Source organism: Teleopsis dalmanni, chromosome X (assembly GCF_002237135.1).
Source record: "Teleopsis dalmanni isolate 2A chromosome X, ASM223713v2, whole genome shotgun sequence".
NCBI classification, from domain to species: domain Eukaryota; kingdom Metazoa; phylum Arthropoda; class Insecta; order Diptera; family Diopsidae; genus Teleopsis; species Teleopsis dalmanni.
In genome coordinates this window covers 89,021,435-89,043,307 of record NC_051848.1, presented here as the reverse complement: position 1 = coordinate 89,043,307, position 21,873 = coordinate 89,021,435, and the positions used below count along the sequence as shown (strand labels likewise).

The window sequence follows — 21,873 nt, the reverse complement described above, 5'->3', positions numbered from 1 at the left end:
ATTTAACTTATGGAAAGCCCAATTGAATTTTAAATAATTTAAGATTTATTTAAAACAAGAAAAATACATTCATCCTTTGTATACTTCTAGTTTTTCATCTTTGTACGCACAAGTCGTAGGAATTTACGGCTTAAGTAGCATTCATTTAAAAAAAAAAAAAGAAAAGAAAGTATTCACAAAGAGAATATATTTATTCAGTTTAAATTCAGAATGAATAAAATAAAATAAAAATTTTTTTTCAGTCTCTGTTTATCATTCGTGCTAAATTGACGTTGTTTTGCGCTCAACCGATAGTTTACAATTTTGATTCGAAGTACCATTACTTCTTCTTTTTGTTGTTTTATTTAATTTGATTTCTTATAAATATTCTATAAATACTCCACAAAACAGTTAAACAAATAAAAACACAAATAATCATAATCATAATCAATATAAGAAATACTAGTTGCAGTGTTTTTTTTTTTCTTTTTTCCGTTGATTGGAATCAAAACCAACAATAATAACTTTTAATAAAATACAAAAATAAAAATAATAAGAACAGCAACGACAAACATATTCCCCACGGACTAAGCACAAGCAAGTGCCTAAAAGAGGAACCATGAGTGAACCTCCAGATAAGGGCAAACATTCTAACCAATTGTTTTTTAACACTGACGCAACAAAAACGCTTAAATACTATTCCCAAGGCCCAAAATACATGGTGATGTCAAGAATTAATAGTAACGACTCCCTAATGAACGTCTCTCCTTTCCTTATAAAAAAAGTCATTGACAACGTATGTGGGAGCGAAATTGAAAATTGTAAAAAACTGCGCAACGGGACTCTTTTAATTAAAACTAAAACAGTCACGCAAGCCGCAAATTTAATCAAACTTACATCACTTAACAACTTTATTGAAGTTAATGTCACTGAACATAATTCGCTTAACTGCTCTAAAGGAGTCTTCTATTCAAACGATCTTAGAGAAATACCGGAGGAAGAAATTCTTGCAGAATTAAAGCACCAAAATATCATCGAGTTAAAAAAAATTTTAAAGAAAGTCAATGAAGAACTCAAAGAAACAGGTTTAATCATTGCTACGTTTGCATCACCTACCTTACCAGATGAGATCAAAATTGGCTATCAAATAGTTCATATCCGTCCTTACATCCCTCTTCCACTCCGTTGCCGGAACTGCACACGTCTTGGGCACACAGCCACACATTGTAAAAACTCTAAATTATGCGTTAACTGCGGACTTGCTGACTATAATTGTTCAAAAACTAATGAAAAATGCCTAAACGAAGTAACATGTATAAACTGCAAGGAAAACTTGGTCTCCGATTACAAACATAGCGCTATTAATCGAATATGCCCTACTTTTATAAAACATAAAGAAATACAAGCCATCATTACACTCCAAAAGACGGACAGAAAAACAGCGCACAAAATATACACTGAACGCCACCAAAACGGGAATACTTCATATGCAGCTACCATACAATCAACCAACGTCAATAACGCCAATACAAAAAATGATATAAATACTATCACCAAAGACTTATCACCACAACCCAGCAGCTCCAGACATCTGATATCCTATAAAGATATTGTTCACACCACATCAACGGCTAACATAATAAGTAAAATAAATCCAATAATTTCAAATATAACTAGTGAAACCAACACCACTGCTAACCTTTCACATTTATCGCACATAACTCCTGATAATAAAGTTAAAATTTTTCCTACGTCTATATCTAACCGTCTAAAGACACAACTTAAAGCTAAGTCAAAAAAAAATAATAAATTGAAAGCAGATATCATAGTAAAAAAAGACAACACCAGTGTACGCCCTAATTCAGAAAGCGTTAAGGACCCATCTATGGACTGCAACTAATATAATTATACATTACAAATATATACATCCATATTATCCATATTTTATTATATTGTATTATTAATATTTTATTATTCCTTATTACATTTCATTACATTTTTTGCTTATATCATCCTATATCTTCTATAATTTAATGACTCTTAATATTCTCCAATGGAATCTAAATGGTTACATCAACAACTACAACCAACTCCACATCCTTATAAAAACCCACAACTTAAAAATAATTGCTCTTCAAGAGACTCACATTCACTCTTCTAACAATATACCTATCCCAATTAATTTCACTCTACTTACAATCAACTCGTCTGTTAACTCTCATGGAGGAGTACTCTTGCTCATCCATAACTCAATACAATATGAGGAAATTGTACTCAATACCGACTTCGACTCTGTCGGAGCCCTGGTGTACTCCAAAATTAACTTTACAGTAATATCGTCATATATACCCCCTAACAAAAATTTTTCATTAAAAAATCTACGAAACATATTTAATAAGATTCAAGGACCCATTCTAATTTTAGGAGATTTCAACAGTTGGCACTGCTCATGGGGCTCGTCATACAATAATAAAAAAGGCAACTCCATCTTCAAATTCCTATCTCAATCATCCCTTTTAATCCTAAACGACGGCTCCCCAACTCATTTCAGTACTCACCATACCTTTACCCATATTGATATCTCCATAGCGTCACCCTCTATCGCCTTAGAGGCAAAGTGGAGAATAGAATCCAATCTTTGCGGGAGTGACCACTTCCCTATAATTATCTCCCAATTCGATAATCCCGTCACTTGCTCCTCGAAAACTCGGGCAAAATTCAACACTAATAAAGTAGATTGGAACAAATTCAAAGCCACTGTTGACCATTACAGCTCAATAGTACCAATAAGTGGACACATCAACCAAGAAACCGCAAATATCATAAAAATTATTAGACAAAGCGCTCATTTATCTATCCAACAAACCACCCAGTCCGCTAATAGAAAACGTATTGTACCATGGTGGAATTCTTACTTAGAAAAACTCAAGGATATAAAAATTTTTCAGTGGAATAAGTTAAAACGTTCAATTTCTTTAGAGAATATAATTAATTATAAAAAAGCAAATGCATTACTCAAAAGAGAGATAAAAAGGTCTAAACGTAAATCGTTAGAAAATTTCACAGCAAATATAAATTCATTAAATTCCTCACAAAAAATCTGGTCCCACATTAATACTTTTTGCGGGACCAAATCTCGCACTCCTATTCATTGTATTCTTAAGTCCGATAATCATTCTACCACCAATAGCCAACTTATGGCACAGGAACTCTGTCAATACTGGTCATCAGAAACGAATGACAATAACTTTTCTGCTACCTTCCGTTGTCAAAAACAGTCCTTATTAACATTTACAATTAATTATTCTCTGTCCAAAAAAGCTCAGCTTATTGAAGAAGACATTTCCCTCATAGAACTAGAAATAGCACTAAAAAACCTTAAAGGGAAAACTCCTGGACTTGACAGAATTTCCTACCCAATGATAAAACAACTTACCCCAACACTTAAGAAACGATTACTATCACACTACAATAACATTTTTCATAATTATTTACCGCAACAATATAAGACCAGTATAATCATCCCTATACACAAAACTAATACAAACAAAACTCTTCTTACATCTTATAGACCGATATCTCTTAACCCTTGCCTTTCTAAAGTTCTTGACAAAATTATAGCTAATCGACTATGGTGGTTTGCTACTATTAACAAACTAATAGATAGTCGTCAAATCGGTTTCAAAAAAGGAAAATCAGTAGCTGACTCTCTAGTATATCTAGACAGCAAGATTACTTCTGCCCTTTCAACTAGAAATCACTTATCTATAATTTCCTTAGATTTTAACAAAGCGTTTGATAAAATAGGCATCCACTCTGTCATCGATGAGCTCCATTCTTGGAAAGTTGGACCCAGGATAATCAAATACGTTACTAACTTCATGTCCAACAGGAAAATCATTGTCCAAAACTCAAACTCATTGTCCTCTTCTCTCCCTCTCCATAACGGCATTCCCCAGGGATCACCAATTTCAGTCATATTGTTCATTATCGCTTACAATAAATTAAACAAGGTAATTTCAATTCACAATCATCTTAACTTCTGCGCCTACGCTGATGACTATCATATCTTCAATAAAATAAGCAATAAGACATCGTTAGACCTGGACAACTTCTTCACCGACATTCTTAATTGGTGCAACACCTCTGGCGCTTCTTTATCAGTCTCAAAATGCAAACATCTTCATATTTGCCGCAAAAAGTCATGCAACTTTAAAATCCATTCAGCCCAATTCAGTTTACCCACCACAGGTTCTTTGAAAATCCTTGGTATGACCATCAACAAACATTATACCTGGAATACCCATATTGAAAATCTCGCCCTTTCGTTATCTAAAAGCCTAAATATTATAAAGTGCCTTTCTAGCGCCAAATTTAACTGCAACGCAGCCACTATTATTAGTATAATAAATAACACCTTTGTACGTTGAAGTGGTCGGACGCGCTAAATTTTGATGCTGCGGAAAGGTGATTTTAACACAGTAAAGCACTACTTTAAATTCAGAGTGAAGTGTGCAGATATATTTTAGTTGCGAATATAAAAGAAAAGATATTAAAAAACAGTGATAGAGACACTATAAACCTAATAAATTAATTTGAAACAAGTGGTCAACATTCGAATCTGAAAGTGTAAATTTGTTTATTTTTTTCCCGCCTCTCACTCTCTATTGAGAGTACATAGTGAGAAAATGAACACAAATGCTAAATGCAATAAATGCAAAAAAACTATAAGAGGAGAAGCAGGTTTGAAATGTGAAGGTGTATGTAATAAAATTTTTCATATTGCGGAGACATGCTCAGGTGTTGAAGAGTGTGGAATTAAAATTTAGAGAGCTGTGATATGATACGTTTTATATGTGGCGAATGTACAGCTATGATCCATGACATAGGGCATACAATGGCTGTGTTGCACTCTGCTGTAGAAAAAAATTCAAACAATCTAACCGAATACAAGAAAGAGTTTCGTGATACACTTAAGAGTAGTGAGAATGGTATTAAAGCTCTTTTAGAAGCGATTGAAAAACGGTATGAGGAAAGAATGCGAGCTTTACAAAGAGCACAAAAAGCATGTGAAGCGAATACTGAAGAGTTTCAAAAGTTGTACAAAATGAGTGAAAGTTTGGTAAAAAAAAATGAAAGGGTATGTTACGAATTAAATAATAATAACAAAGAAATTGAAAACTTTCAAAATGATTTAATAAAAATTACGAATAATATGTCAGAAGAAATAAAAATTAACACACAAAAGTTAGATGGAATTAGATTAAATAAAAAAAATGAATTCCAGGAAAATATTAACATGACATATGCACAAGCTACTAAAATAATGGAAAACTCAATAGTAGTCAAACCGAAAGAAAAGAATAAAGGTATAAAACAAACAAAATCTGTCTTAAAGAAAATTATCGAACCTACAAATGGTCTAGTTCGCGACGTAAGAGAAATAAGTAATGGGGGAATAATTTTTAATTGCAAAAATAAAGAGGCTCTTCAAGAAGTTCAAAAAAAAATTACGGAAGAGGCTGGTGAACAATTTGAAATTGAGAAAAAGAAAGAGAGGTATGAAATTAGAAAAATATTTAAATTAGTTGGTCTTACAGAGAAGTTGAGCAGTGAGCGAATAACAGAATGTCTAACAAAACAAAACGATATATGCAAAGAGAAAGAGTTTAAAGTATTAAAAATTTATGAAAACAACAATATAAGAGAAACTTCTTTCAATGCGCTTATTGAAACAGACTTAATAACGTATGAAAGTATTTTATTTAAAAAACGATTAAACATAGAGTGGGATTCATGCGTTGTATATGAACATATTCAGATACGTAGGTGTTATAAATGCTTAGGTTTTAACCATATAGCAGTTAACTGCACAAATAAAAAAGCTTGTGCAAGATGTGCGGAAAGCCATGAATCAAAAGACTGTAAGTCCCAAAACATGAAATGTATGAACTGCTTTGAATTGGTGCAGAAAAGGATAATGCAAGTTGATGTCAATCATTATGCTTTTAGCCGTGTCTGCCCAGCATATATGAAATATGTTGAGAATAAAAATAAAAATAAAAAATAGCAACTCAGCGGTATTAATACTAAACTGATCAAAACCAATGTTACGCAAACAGGAAATAAAAAGCGCAAACCAAGTCAAGATGATATTAAAAATGAATTTAAAATATTAGCATATAATGTAGGTGGATTAACAAATAAAAACCAAAATATTGAATTCTTCAGATATATTAAGAACTTTGATATATTTTTTTTATATGAAATATTTCTAGAAAATCCTTTAGATTATTTACAGAATATATTTGCAAATTACACTTTAAGTTGGTCGAACGCATTAAGAACTGCAAGCAGAGGACGTGCTAGTGGAGGATGCCTATATGGGATAAGAAACGATATAATGAATGGTAAACACGCAGTTTTTGCAAAGATACATGATATAACTATTGTGGAATTAAATCTAACGCAAACCAAATCGTTCTTAATACCTATATATATTAATTGCAATAATTGGAATACAGAATACAATAGACTATTCTCCATGTTGATGGATGTTGACCAAAATAATATTATGGTAATCGGAGACTTAAATGGTAGAATTAGAAATGAGCAGTGCATTGCGTATAATCCAACATTATTTCAATACAATATTAAAGAGGAAAGAAAAGCAATGGATAAAATATTAGATACAAATGGAAGAAAATTAATTGAACTTTGCAATGTAATTGGTCTTACAGTAATAAACGGCCGCACTAGCAGCGACGAAAATGGAGCTTTTACGTTCATTAGAGGCACAGCAAGATCAACAATAATAAAGTCCACAATAATTGCAAAACTAGATTATGGACTTTACCTTTACGGTTTCTCACCTAAATCACTCTACAATAAACTTAAAACATTTTACCACTCAGCTATCCGACTAGCTTTTAGAGCCTTCCCAACAACACCTGTCAACAACCTTCTCTACGAAGCTCAAGTCCTGCCACTGGAGATGAGAAGAGACCTTATAACCGCCAAATTATCAAAACTAATCCTTAACTGTAGACATTCCCCCTTATTCTTAGAAGTAACCAAAACTATTAGAGCAAAAAGACAACATAGAATAACATCCTCTCTGCTTAAATCAATAACACTTTGCAATAATTTTAATATCACCATTACTCCTACCCCTGTAAGTTACCCTACCAACCCGCCCTGGACATTTAGCAACTCTCTTTTGAATACTAGTCTCCATGACTCCACAAAAACCTCTACACATCCATCCATCTTCCAAAAGAAGTTTCTAGAACTTAAGTATGCTCTAAAAAGATACTCCTTCATATATACTGATGGTTCAAAATCTGACCTCGCGACTTCCTTTAGCATAACAACCGACTCTTCTATAATTAAATCTTCACTTCTACCATCTTACACCTCAGTCTTCACATCAGAACTAATAGCCATCTACGAAGCCCTTACCATAGCCAAAACTAAGAAAGGCTCTTTTGCAATTTGTACAGATTCTATGTCCGCAATCCAATATATATCTAATTCAGCTAACCTGAACTTTTATGCAACTGCTATCAGAAACATTCTATCCTCTAATCACAAACGTCTTACCCTGATTTGGGTCCCTGGTCATTCTGGGATACGAGGTAATGAACTTGCAGATGAAACAGCTAAAAATGCTTGGAAATATCCGTTCATCATAATAGCTCAGATCTCTCCAGTTATATAGATACTGTCTTTAAAAGCAAATTCTCAGAAATCTTTGATAACTCCTCCTCTCATTATAAAAACATTAACTTCAATAAAACTTCCATTTTCAATTTCACCCCTCTTAAACACGATCATAAATTTCCGCGTGCATACCTTACCAAATACATCCGATTAAGACTAGGACATACCAATTTAACCCATTCACATTTATTCAATAGATCACCACCACCCTCTTGTCCGTTCTGCAGGATTTTATTTTCTGTTCACCATCTTCTAATTGAATGTCCTTATTTCTCGACAATTAGAAACTCCATATTTGGTAACACAAACCCAATCACCTTATTAGGTGACCCTACTAAATCTAACATTCTGCTTACAATCAAGTACCTCCAATCTGTGGGCTTATATACCCAAATTTAAAAAAAAAAGAAATATATGTAAGAAATATAGGTACATAAAAAAAAAAATATAGGTAATTTAGTCTTAATACTATACCCTCTCCTATCCACAAACCCCGTTATACCCATCATATAAAAAAAAGTCAACTAATAAAACAAGCAAGCTTAAGGCCAAGTAGCTATAGCTTCTGCAAATTTAAGTTAGATATAATTTCTTTTAATTATGTTATAACTTTGTTAATAAAATAAAATAAAATAAAAATTTTTTTTTATTAAAATTTTAAAAAAAAAAAAAGCAAATATAAAGTAATTGTAATTTAAGGAAAATGTCGTGGTCCTAATCGATTGAATAAACAACGCATGAAATTTGAGTTACGGTTACTTTATTTAAATTATGTTATATTCTCTAGGGCCTAACTGCTGTCGCTGCTTCTTGGTTCGTCCGTCACTTTTGCAGTTGTCAATAATTGAATATGATAGTTCTTCGCTGTGTTTGCTGTTGTTGCAGACGTTCTGGGGACTTCTGTTGTCGTCACTGTTGCTGCTGATGTTGTTGATGTTGCTTCAATTTTAGTAGTTGCTATTGCTATTGCTGTTGCAGTTTCAGTCGCAGTTGCAGTAAAATGTACATTCGAAACTGTTGTTATCTTTTAAAGTTGTAATCGAAGCTGTTGCGTATAATAATTGTTGTTCTTGTTGACGCACTCGTTACTGTTATTAATGTGGTTGACGTTGTTACTGATACAGTTGGAGCTCTGATTATTATGGGTGCTTAGGATGTTTATCTTATATTGGGTTGGTTGTTTATTTTAGTTATATTAGTCTTATCTTCACTGATAATAAAATTTTGTTTAATTATTTTATTGTATAGATTTCTTTTGAACATTCAGAATTTATTACTTTAACTGTAACTTATTGCAATGAATTTCGTCACAATGCTAATCCAAAAAGGGTATAAAAAGGGCATATACCGTTTTACGTTGCGAATATGCTAAGGTTACTCACACACGATATTTGATCAAAACAATCCGATACCAATTTAATCAGGTTTTAAAACGATTAACGTTGAATTTTATCAATTTTTATTAATCAACAACACTCATCTTATTCTGTAACTTATAATACAAAATTTAGCAAATCGACTTTATCACATAAGCGAGTTATCATGCTTCAGCTTCAAAAGTAGCGTGTTTGCTGGTCACGTTTCGTAGTGTCAGCACATTCCACGCTCGCGTTGTGGGGCTATTGCCTTCTGCATAGTCCCATGCTACCGCATCGTAACATGAGACTTAATGCAAGGCTGTTCTTATATTTTTATTTATTGACGGTCAAACCGTTTAACACACACCCTATTGTGCATGTGCCCACAATAATGCATGACCCCGACACAAAGCCTCCAAAAAGAACATCCGCTTTAATTGAAAAACTTTTAAAAGAAAAACTCCGTCTACGAAGAGAATGGCAACGAACTAGATCACTATCCGCAAAGCAAATGTTTTATCAAGCAGCTAAGCTATTAAAAGAAACTTTAGATAAAGAATTGGACGAAAATATACAGAAATTGACGGAAAACCTCTCCCTTTCTGGAAAAGATAAACTGTCATTATGCAAAGTCATTAAGCAATCAAAAGGCCCAAAGAAAACTGAACCACCCCTAAGGCTGGGGAACGGAAAATGGGCAAGGAGTAACGAGGAAAAAGCTCTAGCTTTTGCTGAACACTTGCAAACGGTTTTTATACCCAACTCACCTACGGGTCATTTAGAAATGATTGCCAGCATTAGAAATGCGGAAAGTGTTCCGAATTCAATAAAAGTCAGTCCTAAATGATGTCAAGAAAACTATTGGTCAACTTCAAATAAAAAAAGCTTCTGGTCATGATTCTATAATCAATGGAATGATATCTCAGCTTCCGGATATTGCGATAAGAATGTTTTCTTTTTTATGCAACGCAATGTTTAGAGTCGGATATTTTCCTTTCGCATGGAAAGCCGGTCAGTTCAAAACAATGAACAATGCTGTATCCAAATTCGATACTAGTTGTACAAATGCAACAGGAAAGGCGGACGTAGTACTTCATTACAGAGCACAAACTAACGGTGCATTTCAACATAATTATCGCGGCAACTATAGTGGAAATTACCGCGGCAACGGAAGACAACATAGGTACAATCGTTATGCCAATAATAACAATAATAATAATAATTGGCAAAATAACAGTTACAGACGTCGAAACGTACAAAATAATAATAACACCGGTGGAAATAGGTATGTGCAAGCAATTGCACGAGAAGATCAGGATTCGGAAAACCCGAACCTCCCCTTGAGAAATCAATAAATACCGAACTCAAAAACGTATATAATATCAGCCCTATTTCTCGACATTGCATTGACAAAGTATGGCACGAAGGTCTAATCTTTAAGATAAGACAAATTTTACCAACTCCTTTTCATAAACTATTGATTTCATACCTAACTACACGTAAATACAAGGTAAAATTCCAGGATACAATCACAGATGAGTTTGATGTGTATGCTGTAGTCCTGCAGGGCAGCGTTCTTGGACCAGTCTTATACCTTATATTTACATCGGATATGCCGACTAGTCAAAAAAATGACAACATCCACGTTTGCAGATGATACTACTCTTCTCAGCGTTCATAAAAATTCTTCCACCGCTTCCCAGGAACTACAGGCTCATCTCAAGAATGTGCAAAACTGGCTATCCAAGTGGCGCAGACAAGTAAATGAGCTAAAAAGTACACATACTTTACACTTAGAAAAGATAATTGGTGGACACTCAATAACGTCGTTATACCAGCATCCCAAAGCGTTACATATCTTGGTATTCATTTAGACCGATGATTGACATGGAGTCAACATATAGCCGCAAAAAAACACAAATAAAATTAAGGTCAAAAGTACTTCGTTCATTCACAGGAGCCCCTTTGTTCTTCCGAAATTCTATCATACATATGCCTCTAGTCAAAAACGAATTAGCCCTTCTACGGCAGAAATATGACACTAAAATAATGATACATTCAAACCCACTCGCTCAATATCTTACCAGAACAAGAAACATATCCCGTCTCAAAAGCCTAGATTTACCGGCATACTTTTAATGCATCTGAAATGTATTACCACATTAAATTAAACACTTTAAAAATCAAAAATTAAGGATCTTTACGTTTTAAACAACGAAAGTTTAGGTAGTGACATAAACTTTGAATGAATATTTTAGTATGTAAGATTTAAATAATTATTGTTAGACATTTTAAGTGATTCAATAAACAAAAAAAGAAGAAGCAAAAAAAAATGGTGAGAATGAAAAATGAATGAAGAAACTTTGTGAATGAGAATAGGCTCAACCCCTGAGATAAAGTCTATAAAATTGTTAGAGAAAGGTAGGTGTTCGATAGTTGAATCTCCACAGATGCCCTCTAGGTATTACTGGGTGTTCCTCCTCTTGATTTGGAAGTGTTATGTCCGGCAACTACTTCTGGGCTAAGGAGGGGCTTGGCACTGTCGGAAGCTGATTGGCTGAGTGACATTAGTGTCGTGAACCTAAACAGGTCACAGATTGTTAGGTTATTGAATGAATGCGTGACATCGAGCTGGCAAGCTAGATGAAATGAAAGTGAACATGGAGGAGTGACTTATGAATTAATCCGGGATGTCAATTTCGTTAGGGATAGACCAGACTTTGGTTTCGGCTTGAGTCTTCGCTATCTCTTGACGGGTCACGGGTTCCTTAATGCATTTTCGCACGGAAGGACTTTAGTTGACACCTCGAGCTGTATTTGTGGGCATCACTTGGATGATTGGAGACATGTGCTCTGTGAGTGTCTGTTGTATGAGAATGTTAGAGATTTGGATGGAATGAGTGTTAGGCGAACAGCAGATGAATATGATGTTATTACTGTTCTTGCTAATGCTGAAAGTTTTAACAGACTGGATGCATTTGCAAGGACAGTATTTAACCGTCGTCGTGCCTTGATTGGTCAACTGAGGTAACATGTGTGAGTAGGTGTATTGTGTGTGAGGTGGCTGAACTCAGCTCTGTAGCTCCCCTGTGTGTTCCGTGTTTTCTGCTTGCTACCTGTCCTCGTGATCTACTTGTTGTCTGTTTTTGTTGTATGTTTGTTATCTGTGCCTGTGGTCTGCTTGTTGGCTGTTTATTGTCTGCTTGCAGTTTGCTCATTGTCTGCTATTGTCTGTTTGAACTCTTTGTTGTCCGTATGCACTTCTTTTTGTTGTCCGTCCGTTGTGGGCACCACCCCGATGCTGTTTGGAGCATCACTGATAATAAGAGAATTTTTCACTTACGACACTCGAATGGAGATGTGAATCTGGTACCACGAAGTTAAGGGCCCACAGCTCCTGCTGTCCTGACCATTGAGATTGGCTCCTTTAATGGAGTGTCGTGGTGACTGTGGTTAAAATCCAAATATACGCGGATAGAATGATTGCATTCATTATTCATTACTCTCATTTCATTCACTCTTCATTCATTCATTCACTCACTCATTCATCCATTTATTGTACTTTCATTCAATGTGAAGTTGCATTTTCCAACCGGGTGCTGTCCCCCACAGATCAGCAGAGGTGTTTAATAGGTCTCGCACCAACCGAGAGAGAAGTTATGTCCAAACATATAATTTCAACTAGTACCGGCGGAATTCCTTGGAGTTCCAATGGGGCGTTCATTGGCGCAATATACTGATGCATGTGATAAAAGCACCGTGATGTTAAGCCTTCACGGCAGGTAATCACGTTAAACAATTCTGGATTTCTGTCTCTATCTACTCAGTTCGCTTTGGACATTTGTTGCTTTATAAAAATTGCATATAAATTTGCTTTTGTATTGTAAGAAATTGAGTCAATTGTGTTGTACAGTATTCATATACGTGTGTGTCTGGTAATTTTTCATTGCCAGAAATATGTCGCGAATTCGTTATATTGTGTGCTTCATACAGAAAAGTATTTTTTGGGGTTTTTTGCATTTAATAAAATGCAAAGTAATACGTTACTTTTAGTTCTGGTAATTTTCCATTGCCAAAAAGACGTTACAAATTCATCATATTATTCGGTTTGTGTCGAGGCTTAAAAGGTCCTAGGTTTTGCTAGTACTTTTGTACAACAGTTTGAAAGGTATTATATTAATCTTACAATTTGAGAGTCACTAGGGACTTTCAAACTTTGTCCAGATCACCGATTTTCCAGAAACCTTCAAACTGTTTTGAAACAGTTTGACATACGTTAGATTTTACAGTAACTTTAAAACTGTTTTGTTTTTGTTTGAAATTTTCGACTTTTAATTGTCTTGTAGGAAATTTTTGATTTTAAGTATCTTGTAGGAAATTTTGAGAAATTTTTCAATTTTTAAGTATAAGAAATCAATTCACTATGAAGCGATTGACTATAAGTGGATTGAACTCGTGAGGTGACAGCTCGGAAATTGAGCTCCCGTCGGCAAGTGAAATAACCATGTCAGTTAAGAGAGATAAGGTGAAGAAAGCTAAGAAGGCAGATAAATTAAAGAAAACTGAAAGTCCACGTCGGGTGGTTTCCAGTGCGGAGTCATCAGACGATACGGTGATTAATATTAGAGTAGGGGTAAGCTCAAAATAAAAAGAAATGAAGAAGGTTACGAGTAGAATGAGTAGGGTTGTTCCCAGCGGACTGACTGAAGGCTCTATGAGCAAGAAAACAGCCGAGTTGGTAACAAACTATATGAATGCACACGACGCAATACTAGGATCCCTCTTAGCAGAAAAAACTAAGTTTGAGGGAAACCTAGAAGTTTTTGAAAGGTGTTTTGTTTCTGGTAGTATGCCCACCAATAAAGTAGGTTTAGTAGCTCAAAGTTACGGCTGTGTTGTTTTACTGTGTTGTATTACTGCAAGTAATAATGTTGTTTTCACAGTTGTGTCCAAACCAGTGCAAAAACCAAATAAGACGTGGTCATTGGTTGTCACGAGCAAGGATGCTAAGACATCATCTAAAGAAGTTGTTATTGAGGTAGTTAGGGAAGTTGGTCTCACTTTAAGAGTTAGAATTCATGGTGTCAAACCATTTAAAAATTGTGATGCCATAATACGGACTTCTTCGGTGGCTGAAAGGAAGAAGATAGCTGCTAGTACGAAGTTTGATGAAGTTGGGTTGGATGTTTCAGTTAGAGAAACTGTTGTAATACCAAATACCTATGTGCACATTACAACATCGCTAGCACAACAATTACTCGTTACTATAAATATGACAGCAGAGAAGTATACATACTGTCAATAAAGAAATGAAACCTAGCAACTGTAATAAGTCGCAGAATATATAGTGACAAAATATATAAACAATTCCAATAGGTTATGGTCCCAAAACGCTTTTACTGTGCCAAACAGACTTAGAAAGTGATTTGAAAACAAAAATTTGTGAAAAAATCAAATTAAAAGAAATAAAAGACATTTCATCAGAAGGGATCAGAAAATCGTAAGATCAAAGGGACCGTAAATTTTGTTAAAGTTGTAAAATAAAAACTATGAAAAATAAAAATGAGTTTCGCAAACATAAAAATTGATCCTCTTTGCCGAGATAATTATGACACGTGGAATATACAAGTTCAAGCTTCATTAAACAAAAACGACACGTGGAAGTATGTCAGTGGACAATGCGAAAAACCCACCACCGGCAACGCAACAATTGCCGAATCGGAACTAAATGACTTAAAAGCAAAAGCCGACTTGATTTTACTTATTTCAACCTCTGAATTGAAACAAATAAAGAATTGTGAAACATCAAAACAAATTTGGAGCAAGTTAGAAAATGTTTTTCATTTTAAGCGCCTGCAAGAAAAGCAACGTTGCTAAAGTCATAAATTTTGCTGAAAATGCACAACGATGAAGACATGCACGACCATGTTAAGAAATTTTTTGATATTTTAGACAAAATTCACGAAATGGATATGAAGATCAACGACAACTTAGTAACAATTCTATTACTGTACAGCGTGCCTGATGACTACGAACAGTTTAGAGTAGCAATAGAAACACAGGACAAATTATAATGAATGAAACACTAAAAATCAAAATGATCGATGAATTTGAAGCAAGAAAACACAACAGCAGTAAAACACGAGAAGACGCATTATTTGCGAAGAAAAGTAATAAAAATTGATAACAGCCCAACAGCTCAAAATAAAACTAAAAAATTTAAATACGCTTGCCATAAGTGTGACAAAATTGTGCACAAAATCAAGGAATGCAAATATAAAAACAAAAACAGAGCCACAACGAAATATGTGGAGCATAACAAATCAGTGAAAAAGGCAAATGATGTCTTGATTCAGGAGCTACGTCGCATATGTGCTCTTAGAAAAAAAAATTTCGTGAACTGAACACCAGAAAACAAGTTCTGAAACTTGCTAGCGATAAATCAACGAAAATTACTGGAACTGGAAACGTTATTTTAAAAACAAGTGTCGTAACTGCAAACCTAGGCGAAACATTATACGTTCCCGACCTGCGATCAAATCTAATGTCAGTGTCAAAGATTACTGATCATGGTTATGAAGTACTTTGTAACGTTCATAGACAATAAGAGTAAATGGTGCGAAATATATTTTATGAAACAAAAAAAAATGAAGTTTTTAAAAAATTCAAAGAATACAAAAGTATGGTGGAAAAACAAATCAAATCATATTCGAGAAACAGATGTCCAACGCGCAGCCTAAATGGTGAAATACCCTACCAATCATGGACAAAAAAGTGGGCGAATGTTAAATATTTTTAAAATTTTGGAACTATTGCTTATGCACTAAACAAAACGTCTGAAAGAGGAAAATTTGCACCAAAATCAACAAAATGTATTTTCATAAGTAACGAAGAATTGTCAAAGGCCTACAGATTGTGGAACATTACTGCCAGAGAGATTATCGGAAGTCGAGATGTTAGATTCACAAACAGATCCGACAACAGCCAACATTAATCAGACGTCTATGAAGGCAATATTTACAACGGTCAGACTTTTAGACTGAATACAAACTTAACGTATAACAAAGTAACAGACCAGAATAACATAAAAATACAAGAAACAGTCAAAGAAGAAGAAGGTTCTAAAGAAGAAGAAATGAAACAAGCAGAACTCCCAATAACAAACGAGAATTTAACTGAAACACCTGCTACAACTAAGCAAAAAAGGGGAAGGCCGCGCAAACTGTGTGAATCATTTGCAGAAGAATCATCTAAAAATAAAAATGAAATGAATGTAGAATACGAACACATCGCAAATCTGATTGAAGAAACGGATCCTAAATCAGCAAAAGAAGCTTTGTCGAGTCCAGAAAGCGAAGAATGGAAAAATACCATTTTGCAGAAATATTCAGCACTTGTGAAGAACAATACTTGGATCATAGTGGACCGTCCAAAGAACAAAGAAACCATCGATACAAGATGGTTCCTGCGGACAAAGCGAGATGCCGATGGTACAATAAACAAACGTAAAGCAAGACTAGTAGCGAAAGGTTTTACTCAGATATTCGGCACAAATTACAACAAAACTTTCGCACCAGTGGCACGCATGAGTTCCGTACGAATGTTTGTAGCATTATCTGTCAACTTGGGATGAAAATCCAACAATTGGATTTTGTCTGCGCTTATCTAAATGGCAAAATCAACGAAGAGATATACATTGAAATACCAGATGAATTCTATACTATTTTAAGTAATGAAGAGAAAGCGAAATACAAAGCAGGAAATGTATGCAAAGTACAGAAGGGCATTGTATGGCTTGAAACAATCAGGTCGACAATGGTATCAGAAGCTCGATGAAAAACTACGTGAAATAGGTTTACTAACATCAAATAGTGATTCATGGGTACATGTGAAGAATACACGTAAGATTTTTCTTATAGTCCTCTCATATATGTGGACGATCTTATGGTTGCATTCAACAACAAAATGGAAGTAAAAAGGTTGAAAGAAGAGCTTTCCAATTCAATTGATATGAATGACATTGGTCCATTGAAATATTATTTTGGGCTGGAATTTGAACAAAACTTAGAAGCAAACGATATCAAGATGTACCAGCGTAAGTACACGAATGAACTTATACGACGATTCCAAATGCAAGAAGCTAAGGTATTATCAACCCCTATGATCCCAAATGAAAAACTTACAAAGAGCATGAGTCCAACAACAAGTGCAGACGATGAAGAAATGAAAAGCGTTCCGTATCAGAACTTAATCGGGTCCCTAATGTACTTGGCTGTATGTAGCAGATCAGATATATCTCATGCCGTGAGTGCACTTAGCGAATTTAATTCAATGTTTGGGCGACAACAGTGAACCGCTGCTAAACGAATGTTAAAGCATATAAAAAGCACAGCAGAAAAACGGTTAATCTTCAAGAAACCGCCGCATGACCTCGTTGGCTACGTGGATGCTGATTAGGGATCTAATATAGACGACAGAAAGTCCTACACCGGCTAAGCATTCATATTTTGCAATGGTGCAATCAGTTGGGAGTCCAGAAAACAACAAACTATAGCTCTGTCACCCACCGAAACCGAGTATATGTCAATATCCGATGCTGCGAAAAAGGCAGTGTACTTAAATCGCCTTAAGTACACTACCTTTTTCGCAGCATCGGATATTGACAAGGCGATTTATAACAGAAATGCTTGACGTACAAAAACCTGTGATCATCTACAACGACAACCAGGGTGCAGACGAGCTCACCAGAAATCCCGTTTTCCATAATAGAACGAAGCACATAGACATTAGGCATCACTACGTAAGAGAACTGGTGAAACAGAACGAGATCAAGGTCAAGTTCATTCCAACGCAGGAAATGATGGCTGACGTACTGACCAAGGAACTACCTAAGCAGAATCACGAAGAATGTCTGAAGGGTTTGGGCATGCAGTAATTAATAAATTTAACTAACAAAAAAAACTAGATTGTAAAACGAGTGATTGTTAGCATTTTTTTGAAGCAAGTTTAATCGACATATTGTATGTGGTGTTGTGGAGGGTGCATGGGATTTGTTCAGTTCGTTTTGGACATTTGTTGCGAGTAGACGTGCTTGTGCGTTGTAATTTTGTGCTTTATAAAAATTGCTTATAAATTTGCTTTTGTATTCTAAGAAATTGAGTCAATTGTGTTGTACAGTATTCATATACGTGTGTGTGGTAATTTTCCATTGCCAGAAATACGTCGCGAATTCGTTATATTGTGTGCGTCATACAGACAAGTATTTTTTGGGGTTTTATGCATTTAATTAAAAGACGTTACTTTTAGTTCTAGTAATTTTCCATTGCCACAAAGACGTTTCAAATTCATAATATTATTCGGTTTGTGTCGAGGCTTAAAAGGTTCTAGGTTCTGCTAGTACTTTTGTACAACAGTCAACAATCAAACTGATCTCAAACAGTTTGACATACGTTGGATTTTACAGTAACTTTAAAACTGTTTTGTTTTTGTTTGAAATTTTCGACTTTTAATTGCCTTGTAGGAAATTTTTGATTTGAAGTGCCTTGTAGGAAATTTTTAGAAATTTTTCAATTTTTAAGTGTAGGAAATCACTATGAAGCGATTGACTATAAGTGGATTGAGCTCGTCAGATGACAGCTCGGAAATTGATGTCCCGTCAGCAAGTAAAATTGCCATGTCAGTCAAGAGAAGAAGGTGAAGGTGAAGGTGAAGAAAAGCTAAGAAGGCAGATAAATTAAAGAAAACTGAAAGTCCACGTCGGGTGGTTTCCAGAGCGGAGTCATCAGACGATACGGTGATTAATATTAGAGTAAGGGTAAGCCCAAAAAAAAAAGAAATAAAGAAGGTTACAAGTAGAATGAGTAGGGTTGTTCCCAGCGGACTGACTGAAGGCTCTATGAGCAAGAAAACAGCCGAGTTGGTAACAAACTGTATGAATAAATACGACGCAATACTAGGATCCCTCTTAGCAGAAAATACTAAGTTGAAGGGAAACCTAGAAGTTTTTGAAAAGTGTTTTGTTTCTGGTAGTATGCCCACCAATAAAGTAGGTTTAGTAGCTCAAAGTTACGGCTGTGTTGTTTTACTGTGTTGTATTACTGCAAGTAATAATGTTGTTTCCACAGTTGTGTCCAAACCAGTGCAAAAACCAAATAAGACGTGGTCATTGGTTGTCAGGAGCAAGGATGCTAAGACATCATCTAAAGAAGTTGTTATTGAGGTAGTTAGGGAAGTTGGTCTCACTTTAAGAGTTAGAATTTATGGTGTCAAGCCATTAAAAAATTGTGATGCCATAATGCGGACTCCTTCGGTGGCCGAAAGGAAGAAGATAGCTACTAGTACGAAGTTTGATGAAGTTGGGTTGGATGTTTCAGTTAGAGAAACTGCTGTTTTACCAAATATCCATGTGCACTTTAAAACATCGCTAGCACAATTACTCGTTACTATAAATATGACAGCAGAGAAGTATACATACTGTCAGTGAAGAAATAAAACCAACTGTAATAAGCCGCAGAATAGATACTGACAAAATATATAATAAATTCCAACTGAAACGTTGGGACCCAAAGTAGTAATTCAAGGACTTTATAGTCAGATCTCTCATGAAGAGTTTATGAAGAAGTTGTATGACATGAATTTTAAGGAAAGAATGTCACAGGAGGTATTTAAAAAGAAAGTTAAGTTAGTTAGCCGTCCTTGGGACACGAAGTCTGAGGGATCGCAGAATGTTGTGTTAAAAGATTGTATTGCAGCGATGAATACTCTCTTTTAGAGTGTGGTCGCTGCTATATAAAATGGTTCAGCTTCAAGGTGCGTTCTTTCAGTTATGGATTGTTATCGTTGTTATAATTTCGACCATAAAGTTTCTGAATATAGGCTCTCCTCAGAGCTATGCCGGGGCATAGGACACTAAACTGTGTAAATCCTTTGCGGCAGGTCAAGGATAAGGATAAGCCGGCAGGTCATCTGATGATTTTGGAGAACTGCCCGGTTTACGCCGGTATGATTGATAGGGCAAATGCTAGACAATAATGATGTTTACATTCGTCCAGCTAAAATGTGGTAGGTCGTACAGTTCAATGTGTGCAAGTTAAGATACGAAATTGTATCTTACATAAACGATTTTGTTTTTATTTTATATTTCTGTCACGAGCAGAAATAATTTCAATAATTGCAATAAATACGCAAGTTAAGATACGAAATTGTATTTTACATAAACGATTTTGTTTTTATTTTATATTTTCCGCCACGAGCAGAAATAATTTCAATGATTTCAATAAATACGCATTTTTTCCCTCAAAACTGCAAACTTCACCTGTCTGCAATTTGTAACGTGATCCGTTGCGAGCGTTCTCGCAATTTGACAATTATGCAAGATGTTTGAGTTAGTGGAAGTTCTGTGTAGTTTTAAGTAAATGTAAAACGGAAGTAAGCTTCAGTTGTAATTGGACATTAAATCAATAAAGCTGAGCTCTGCTCATGATAATAAAATTTTATTACTTGTTTTATTTAACTTAAATATTAATTGGCGCCCAACGTGGGGCCCGCGAGTTATGTACTATGATATAACTACTTCCGTTCATTTAAAAAAGTCTGTTACCAACAAATATTTGGTGACATACTTTTTATTTAAATTAATCATTTTTAATAAATTGCAAAATAAATTAAATGCATTTATTCTACAATTTATATTTCATAACACTTCCGCTTAAATTGTAATTCGAAACGCCGATATTTAATTTGCTTTCTTATAAGTTTTAAAAATGCAATATTGGCAATCGAAAGAAAGCGGCTAGCATTAAGAATAAGATTTAAAAAGTGTTCAGTAACTTATTATTAGTGAAATAAACAAGTTCGATCAAAAAATTAATTTTGATTTTTATTTAATTTATGTTTTTATAAAAAAAACATAATTGGCGCAGTCGACGGAAAAAAATTCAAAAGAATTTTTAAAAGAACTTAAACCAATTAAAAATATAAAATTCATAAGAATTTTTAAAAATAAGTGTATTCAAAAATAAGTATAAGAAAATAAGACTTCAGTGCATAAAGTGAACAATTATTCATTTAAAAGTTAATTTTCAATTTAAATAAACTTAAGCAAATAAATTAAAAGTGACATAAACTTCATGAAAAGAAATTTAATATTTGATAATAATAGAAAAGAATTAAAAATGGAATTTCAAACAAAAATAAATGAACTGGAAGAGGTTATCAGAAGACAAGAACAAATTATTCAAGGACATTTACAACAACAGCAATTACAGCAACAACAACCAATGTACGAAAACTTAATGTTGCTCAGTCCAAAAGACATCATTCAACAATTTCGGCAAATAAAACCATTTGGAAATGGACATAACCTATCTGCTTTCATAAAATCAGCAGAGGTAGTCATGGATCTATGTGGAAACAACAAAACGCTTTACGATTTTGGACTACAAATAATTATAAATGATAAAATAGTTGGAGAAGCAGGAATACATGTACGAGAACTTGGAGACGAAGTTACATGGCAGCAGATAAAGAAAAAATTAAAGGAACGGTTCAGACCTCGAGTATCTTATGGCGATATTTTCAACAGGTGCCGCAGTATTAAAGTAAGTAATTATTTAATTATTTTGAACAATGTAAATACCAAATAAATGAAATATATGAATTTGATGAAGATAGGCCAGATATTTATCAACCAAGAAATGTTGATAGGGATTTAGTCAATATTTTAATTGAAAAAATTGATGGGCCACTCAGGGCTCACCTCGATGAATGGAATTCATTAAATGATATTATAACGAAATATACAAAACTTAGGCTT

General features: G+C 34.5%; 2 protein-coding genes across 2 annotated transcripts; both read left to right on the top strand.

The window, feature by feature from the left end:
• The first annotated feature begins 598 nt into the window (after positions 1-598).
• Positions 599-1,879, top strand: LOC119688673. Its single transcript, XM_038103343.1, has one exon. It carries the CDS (start codon positions 599-601, stop codon positions 1,877-1,879), a length of 1,281 nt encoding a protein of 426 aa, XP_037959271.1.
• Positions 1,880-16,194: 14,315 nt separating this feature from the next.
• On the top strand, positions 16,195-16,692 carry LOC119688672 (uncharacterized mitochondrial protein AtMg00820-like). The gene has a single exon (XM_038103342.1). The coding sequence runs from the start codon at positions 16,195-16,197 to the stop codon at positions 16,690-16,692; it is 498 nt and encodes a 165-aa protein (XP_037959270.1).
• Positions 16,693-21,873: the final 5,181 nt, after the last annotated feature.